The 8,954-nt window shown below is 38.8% G+C and overlaps 1 protein-coding gene across 1 annotated transcript; it reads left to right on the forward strand.

The window, feature by feature from the left end:
* The first annotated feature begins 4,204 nt into the window (after positions 1–4,204).
* On the forward strand, positions 4,205–8,176 carry LOC133663353 (uncharacterized). The gene is made up of 3 exons (XM_062067766.1): positions 4,205–4,713; positions 6,676–7,107; positions 7,743–8,176. The coding sequence occupies exons 1-3, from the start codon at positions 4,614–4,616 to the stop codon at positions 8,021–8,023; spliced, it is 813 nt and encodes a 270-aa protein (XP_061923750.1). The 5' UTR covers positions 4,205–4,613; the 3' UTR covers positions 8,024–8,176.
* Positions 8,177–8,954: the final 778 nt, after the last annotated feature.

Below are 8,954 nucleotides of genomic sequence, written 5' to 3' on the forward strand. Positions count from 1 at the left end.
TTGCATTTGGGGAATCATAAAATTCTGGTTTCACGGGCAGCGATTAAAAGTGTTTAAAAATATTACATTGTAAATGTAGTTTTGAAATTAACTTCAATTGGCAATTTTGAAGAATTGTACAACTGTAAAATAACACTTAAAAATATTTTTCCGACAGATATTCACAGCAGTCCTTGCATGAGTATTCAACTTTTTGTTTTGAATATTTATACTCAACTGGAAGTGCACACTTCCACTATTTTCAAAAGGCCACAGCCCCCTGACACCCCTTCTCAACTGTCTATGCGACATCAAGGCTTGGTTAGCCCAGAATTTTTTAATAATGAATGAGGGAAAAACGGATATTTCAGTTTTTGGTCCGGCCCTCACTGACTTGGGACCATTGAAAAATTATGTGCGTCCCAAAGTCACCAGCCTTGGCGTCACTATAGACAGCGATTTTAAACTTGACAAGTCAATGGCGTTTTAAAATCGTGTTTTTATCATCTTTGTCTTTTAGCAAAGGTAAAACTGTTTTTATCTTTTAACCTTTTTGAACAAGTCGTGCATGCTTTTATTTCAAGTCGCCTGGACTACTGCAATGCACTTAATGCTGGCATTAGCCAAAAAGCTCCCTCCCAGTTGCAGTTAGTCCAGAACGCGGCAGCACGACTTTTAACAGGGGCCAGGAAACGCGAGCATATAACCCTAATTCTTCAGAGTTTGCACTGGCTCCCTGTTCATTTTAGAATTGATTTTAAAACCTTGCTGTTTGTTTATAAAGCTTTACATGGACTGGCACCTCAGTATACCTTGGACCTCATCCAAATTTACACTCCTGCGCGCGCTCTGAGGTCCGAGAGCCACCTTCTGTTCGTGGTGCCCAAGACCAGATAAGACTTAAATCCAGGGGAGACAGGGCCTTCTCTGTGGTCGGCCCTAAGCTCTGGAACACTCTGCCCCTCCATGTTCAAACTGCTCCCACAGTGGAGTGTTTTAGGTCTCGTCTTAAGACCCACTTTTATTCTTTGGCTTTTAACACTATGTGAGTTGTGTGGTCCTCTGTTCTCTGATTTCTATTTACTGTTTTAATTGGTTTTACCCTTTAAAATCGTTTTTAATCATATTTATTTTTATATTGGTTATATATTTATTTATTTTTTGTTTTTATTCAGTCATTGGTGGCGCTAAGGATAATATTTGAATATTGTTTTTAATATTTATTTATTTTTTGTTTTTATTCAGTCATTGGTGGAGCTAAGGATAATATTTGAATATCGTGCAGCACTTTGGAAACATTTTTGTTGTTTAAATGTGCTATATAAATAAAGTGGCTTGGATTGGATTGGATTTTGTACATATGCAACATTTTTAATAATCGGGAATATCGTATGAGAGCATAAACGTTCACAAAATGGAGGTGTATTTTTGGCTGCATAACATAAAACATGTAATGGAAAAAATAGAACGCTTTATTGTCGTCAAACATAATAAAATGGTAAGAACAACAATAAAAAATAACACACATTACATTTTAATGTATTTATATGATTGAATGCAATCAAAATGGGGATGGGAGGGGGACTACATACATTTTACACCCAGTTAGCTGGGGATAGGTTGATTGGCAACACTAAATTGGCCCTAGTGCAGTGGTTCTTAACCTGGGTTCGATCGAACCCTAGGGGTTCGGCGGAGCCTCTGCCACGGAGGTAAAGACACTTATCGTGTAAATAAAAACTTCTCCCTATCGGCGTATTATGGATACCCCCAAACAATGTTCCCTCTAATTTTCCATCTGATTTGCATGTTTTTTGATTGATTGATTGATTGAAACTTTTACTAGTAGATTGCGAAGGAAGATAATACATGATATGAAACAGTACAGTACATATTACATACAATTGACCACTAAATGGTAACACCCGAATAAGTTTTTCAACTTGTTTAAGTCGGTGTACACGTTAATCAATTCATGGTAATGTGTGTAAGGTGTGTAATTTGTTGTGAGTTCATGCACTGTGTTGGTTTTGTTCTTTGAAAAAGGTGATGTTCATGCACGGTTCATTTTGTGCACCAGTAAAAAAACATGACTTTTTCTTGAATTTGAAAAAAAAAAAAAAGTTCACTAAAGAAGGGTTCGGTAAATGCGCATATGAAACTGGTGGGGTTCGGTACCTCCAACAAGGTTAAGAACCACTGCCCTAGTGTGTGAATGTGAGTGTGAATGACACTGACACATGCCTTCTCCATCTGACCGACCACATCAAACATGAGGTGCAGAACAATCGGATTTGATAAAACCTCATCGAGCTGGATGCAATCTTACTTGGAGGGGAGGGAACAGGTGGTAGAGGTGAACGGCATCGTGTGCACCCCCCCCCCCTCTCAGTAAGCTGTGGAGTCCCCCAAGGCAGTATATTGGGGCCTTTACTGTTCCTAATATACATAAACGACTTGTCATCAGCATGCGACTGAATTGTTTTTGTTTGCGGATGACTCTGCCCTGCTGGTATCAGACAAGGACAAGTCACAGGTGGAGAAAATCCTCAGTGCTGAACTCTGTAGAACTTGCACCTGACTCGCTGACAACAAGCTATCCATACACTTGGGTAAAACGGAATCCATCCTGTTTGGGTCCCACATCAACCTTAAGAAAGTCAAGGATTTCACTATAAAAGTGGGTGACATTGTTATCACAAGGAGAGATGAGGTCACCTACGTAGGTTCCATTCTAGAGGCTAATCTTTCCTGTGATAAAATGGCAACCAAGGTAATCAAAAAGGTCAACCAACGAACGAGATTTCTCTATAGAATCTCCTTTCTGGTCAACAAAAGCACCATGAGGATTCCAGCGGGAACTCTCGTTCAACCCTTTTTCGATTACTCATGCACCTCCAAAACCCTCAAATCTAAACTCCAAACATCCCAGAACAAGCTAGTCAGATTACTTTTAGACCTCCACCCCAGATCCCACCTCACTCCTACCCACTTCTCCAAAGTGGGCTGGCTCAGGGTGGAGGACAGAGTAAAACAACTTGCACTGAGCCTAGTCTATAAAATCCGCTACACCTCCCTGATACCGAAGTACATGTCAAACTACTTCCTTAACGTAAATGACCGCCATAACCACAACACCAGGGGGAGCTCCACTAACCACGTTAAACCCAGATTCCGATCTAACAAAGTTCTTAATTCATTCTCTTTTTATGCCACATCAATGTGGAATGCGCTCCCAACAGGTGTAAAAGAAAGGGCATCTCTATCCTCCTTCAAAACCGCAATAAAAGTACACCTCCAGGCAACTTCAACCCTAAACTAACACCCTCCCTGGATTGTAAATAATCAAATGTAAATAATCAAATGTAGATACTTTTTCTTATGCTTTCTGATCTCTCTCTCTCTCTCTATGTCCACTACTTGCTGTACATATCCTACCAAGTCAGACCTACACTGTTTCAATGTCCATTTCTCTGTTCTCAATTGTTGATGACTGAAGTGATGATAACAACCAAACCCACCCCCCCACCCCCCTCCACATCCCACACCCCGGATAGTAAATAATGTACACTACCGTTCAAAAGATTGGGGTCACCCAAACAATTTTGTGGAATAGCCTTCATTTCTAAGAACAAAAATAGACTGTCGAGTTTCAGATGAAAGTTCTCTTTTTCTGGCCATTTTGAGCGTTTAATTGACCCAACAAATGTGATGCTCCAGAAACTCAATCTGCTCAAAGGAAGGTCAGTTTTGTAGCTTCTGTAACGAGCTAAACTGTTTTCAGATGTGTGACCATGATTGCACAAGGGTTTTCTAATCCTCAATTAGCTCAAAAATAAGGACATTTCAATGTGACCCCAAACTTTTGAATGGTAGGGTAAATAATTCAATGTATATACTCTGATGATTATCTTGTGTGATAACTGTATTATGATGATAGTATATATCTGATAGTATATATCTGTATCATGAATCAATTTAAGTGGACCCCGACTTAAACTAGTTGAAAAACTAATTTGGATGTTACCATTTAGTGGTCAATTGTACAGAATTTGTACTTCACTGTGCAATCTACTAATAAAAGTTTCAATCAATCAATCAATCAGTCCATCTGTGTTGGCCCTGTGATGAGGTAGCGACTCATCCAGGGTGTAACCCGCCTTCCGCCCATGTGCAGCTGATATAGGCTCCAGCACCCCCCGCGACCCCGAAAGGGACAAGCGGTGGAAAATGGATGGATGGATGGATAGTTGGTGCTGTACAATGAAGATCAGTACTGCTGGCGGACTGACAAAGTAAGCCACCAGGGGGTAGTGTAAGTCTTTTAATATTAGTTTGCAACACATTAAGTAAACCAAAGAAGTCGACAAACTCAACATGGACTCTGCAGTTTGTTTGTTAATTTAGTACAATCGAAACTAGAACAGCTAAATAAAAACAGTAATCAAATACAGACAATATAATAATCTACACAACGCATTTGACTAACACGATTAATCGTGTTCGGTGAGAAGCATACTCTGTGTTGTTTGGGATTATTTTGAAGAAGTCGATCCGGAATGGGTGTTGTGCCTGCTGTGTAAAGATGAAGTGTGTGAAGTTACCGTGAACACGAACGAGGCAGCACGACACACATGCTAACACACCCCGAAGAGGCTGTCATGGAACTTAGTAGGACAGAAGGGCGAGAAGCTTCGAATGGACAACAGCTCATGGACACTGACTGTGAGCAAGGTACTGAACATATGATCTAGCTGGTCGCCATTTGACGTCTTTAACAAATGATGCATCACTTACAAGTCGTGAACGATCGTTTAAATCTCGCTAGTATTGTTGTTATTTTACTCAATCGGTACTTACCTCCGTTAACTCGTTCACTACTCACCACCTCTGCTAGTTCTAACTGAATAGAGAAACCATGTAACCTGCCATTAATTGTGCAGCCTCCCCTTCTTGCCCAAGCAGCATCACGGATGCATGAAGACTGCCGTTTCACTGACCCATGGTACTCGACAAAGACTCGAGTTTCACTGACTCATGGTACTCGACAAAGACTCAAGTTTCACTGATTCATGGTACTCGACAAAGACTCAAGTTTCACTGACTCATGGTACTCGTCAAAGACTTGAGTTTCACTGACTCATGGTACTCATCAAAGACTTGTGTTTCACTGACTCATGGTACTCGTTAAAGACTCGAGCTTCACTGACTCATGGTACTCGTTAAAGACTCGAGCTTCACTGACTCATGGTACTCGTTAAAGATTCAAGTTTCACTGACTCATGCTACTCGACAAAGACACAAGTTTCACTGACTCTTAGTACTCGTCAAAGACTCGAGTTTCACTGACTCATGGTACTCGTCAAAGACTCGAGTTTCACTGACTCATGGTACTCGTCAAAGACTCGAGTTTCCCTGACACATGGTACTCGACAAAGACTCGAGTTTCACTGACTCATGGTACTCGACAAAGACTCGATTTTCACTGACTCATGGTACTCGACAAAGACTTGATTTTCAGAGACTCTTGGTACTCGTCAAAGACTTGAGTTTCACTGACTCATGGTACTCGACAAAGATTCAAGTTTCACTGACTCATGGTACTCGACAAAGACTCAAGTTTCACTGACTCATGGTACTCGACAAAGATTTGAGTTTCACTGACTCATGGTACTCTACAAAGACTCGAGTTTCACATATATTGAGGTATATCTGTTGATATAAAGTTTGTATGTCTATATATATATATATATATATATATATATATATATATATATATATATATGTATATACAGTATATACGTCAATAATTCATAAGGTGATTTTAATTCATTATAATTTTTTGAGCATTGACAGTTTAAAAAAAAAAATCCCACTAAAATTCTTGGGGATCCAGAAGGGACCCACTCACAAAAGTGTTAAAAATAAGTCAGTTTTTTTCTTTTTTTACTTTCAACTCTTAAATCTCTAGTTTAACTTTAGATCTATCCGTCGAATATACGTTTTTTATTTGTTTTTTTGTTTGTTTGTTTTATGTGCTTTTTGTCAAAGAAAACCTTGTTTTTCATATGGCTAATACACAAAGTTTGCAATATTGTCCCCCCAAAAAATTCAAAGTGGAATATTTGATGTGAAGTAATTGGAGTTGAATTGGTCAATAATTCATACCATAGATTTTGATTAATTATTATTTTTTGAACAATGAGTTTTAAAGAAAAAACTGCCTGCATGGCAGCTTTGTATTTTTTAAATGTGCTGCAGGTCGTTAAAAAAAAATGCTCCCACCGTGGGAGCCAAAAGAAAGTGTTTGTTTAAAGCAGTGGTCTCAAACTTTTATAACTATTAGAGCTACTTTGACCAAAAAAAAGTAGATGTGAGCTACTTTTTATATGACTGGTAACATGTAATTTGTACTTTATTTACAAACAACAGCTTGGTCATTTTCTGTATGCCATTTTTAGTAATTGTTCATTGAATATGGGCATAATTTTATTGAAACAGTTTAAAACTTGTAAAAAAAAAACAAATTTGAAGAAATTATTATTTGACCCCTAGGTGAGATCAGGTAACTCATGATCTACCTGATGGAAATCCCTAGTTTAACCTATGTCTCCTTGCTTGCTTGTTGTTGTTTCTATTGTCTTATATTTTATCATCCTGTCTACATCCCTAACTATCTTTTTAATTCTTCCACAGACACAGCGTACCTGGTTGAGGCAGACGCCAATGTCGTCACTGTCACTGTAAATGACTCTGACCTTGATTCGTCACTAAACGGCATCCTTGTAGCTGCGCAGGGAGAGCCCATGGAAGACAGAATAGTTGAAGAAGTCATGGTCAAAAATCTGCTTCCTTCAAAGACGAAATCGCAGCGTCGGAGTTTGATCTGGAGGCACTTTGAGCGTTTGGAAAGTTTAGATACTTGTCAATGTTTGATTTGCAATAAGAAGATAAAGTGTTCTGGGGAGGGCAGCACCAGCAACTTGCACAGACACATTTCAAAGTTACACCCGCATGTGAATTTGCTATCAGGCGAGGTGCTGAATCAGCCAACATCTTTTCATACAAAGTCAGAGCATCGTAGGAAGACATGTCCAGCAAAGGTCACCAAGGATGTAGCAGTTTCAGGTAAGCTTTTATACTCACTATTTGTGATGCGTACCAAATTGATACTACCGGGTACTGATTCACCTAAAACTCAATGGTAAGTACCGTATTTTGATACCTCTGTTGCATGTAGTGTCACGTCCGGTTGCAGCCTCGACACCAGCTCAAGCAATTGGCAGGCAAACAGGCATATTCATAGTGGACTGCCTCTAGGTAATGTTACAACATTTCATGCCAACAAATTAAGCGTGCCTGATATAAAAAAAAAAAACACCTCAAAAGTAAGACTCTACTTTTCAAAATGTACTAGCTCGATGCTAATTTACATTGCATATGCCATAGACATGCTATTGATCAGCATTAGTCATTTTACATGGCAATTTTAACACCTCTGAATTTGGAATACAAACTACAACAAAGATGCACGTTCCAATCAAACAGGTGGCGTGCTAAATGTTAAATAGAAACAATTGAAATATTATTTTTTTTATTTATTAACACATTTAAACATGCGCAAAAGCACCAAAAATTGGTATCAATTCTCAGGTACTGTTAATTGGTACCGCATCGATTCAAATGTGAAAAGTACCCATCCCTTACATGTATTATACATGGCCCTTTTAACCAATATATTTGTGGACCTTGTCTTTTCCCAGATGTGCTGCAGGTTTCACAGGCAACTGCAGGAGAGCGGTGTCTTTTTAGGAGGGAGCTGGAGTTGATAGAAGCTCTGAGAAGGACACAAAGGGAGGAGGCACAGGCTCTGGTGCATCAGAGGGAGCTTGTAGAGAAGCTGAGGGCTATCGGCGCCAGAGAGGTGACGTTCGAGAAAGAGCAAATTGAATCTCTCAGGAGAGCACAGCAGGAGGAAGCCCAACATTTAAGCAAACTGAGAGAAGAGCTGGAGACAGAAAAGGCGGTGTTGCAGAAAAAATAGGAGCAGCTGGAGAAAAAGGAGGAACTATGATTTTCCAGCGAACATTCCAACCTCTTTCTCACTAAAAGTGATTAATCTTTTATTATTAACTAGTTTGGCACCCTTACTAATGCTTGACTTTTGTTAGTTTTTGTAAATAAAATATGCATTGTCGACTGGTATTATGATTTTATTTATTTTTTAGGTTTAAAGGTTACTTTTAAATGATTAATACAAACAAAGGAAACCATACTATTCGGGTTTACTACACATTTACAGCAACATAAATGATCGATATATCACGATATTATTTGAGAACAATCAATCAATCAATCAATGTTTATTTATATAGCCCTAAATCACAAGTGTCTCAAAGGGCTGTACAAGCCACAACGACATCCTCGGTACAGAGCCCACATACGGGCAAGGAAAACTCACCCCAGTGGGACGTCAATGTGAATGACTATGAGAAACCATGGAGAGGACCGCATATGTGGGTACCCCCCTCTAGGGGATGCAATTTACATCATGTATCCACTTGTTTGTAGCGACCTTATACAGCAATATTTTTGCGCAACTAAATTAAATAAGCAAATGTCCTTCCTTTGAGCATTTGTCCAGTAATTTATACTATAATTACCTTAAAAATTTAATTAATACTTTCATTATGTAGTTTCTGATAGAGAATTTAAAAAACATTTTAAAGTGTTTTCTTTAATTCGGGGAATAAAAAACTAAATTCCACTTGTGATCGCTGTGTTTCATTGAAAAGCACTTAGCTGCGTGTATTTTCCTGATCTTGGGCTCACAGGTAGCAATTTCGCAACAGTACGCAATTAATGTGATACTGTCGAAATATTACAATGTAAATGTAAATATTTTTCCATATACAGACAAGTTTTGGTGAATGCACCAGGTATTTTAATTTTGAATTAGCAGATTTTTAAAATAT

The sequence above is a fragment of the Entelurus aequoreus genome, linkage group LG02, assembly GCF_033978785.1.
Source record: "Entelurus aequoreus isolate RoL-2023_Sb linkage group LG02, RoL_Eaeq_v1.1, whole genome shotgun sequence".
Taxonomy (NCBI): Eukaryota; Metazoa; Chordata; class Actinopteri; order Syngnathiformes; family Syngnathidae; genus Entelurus; species Entelurus aequoreus.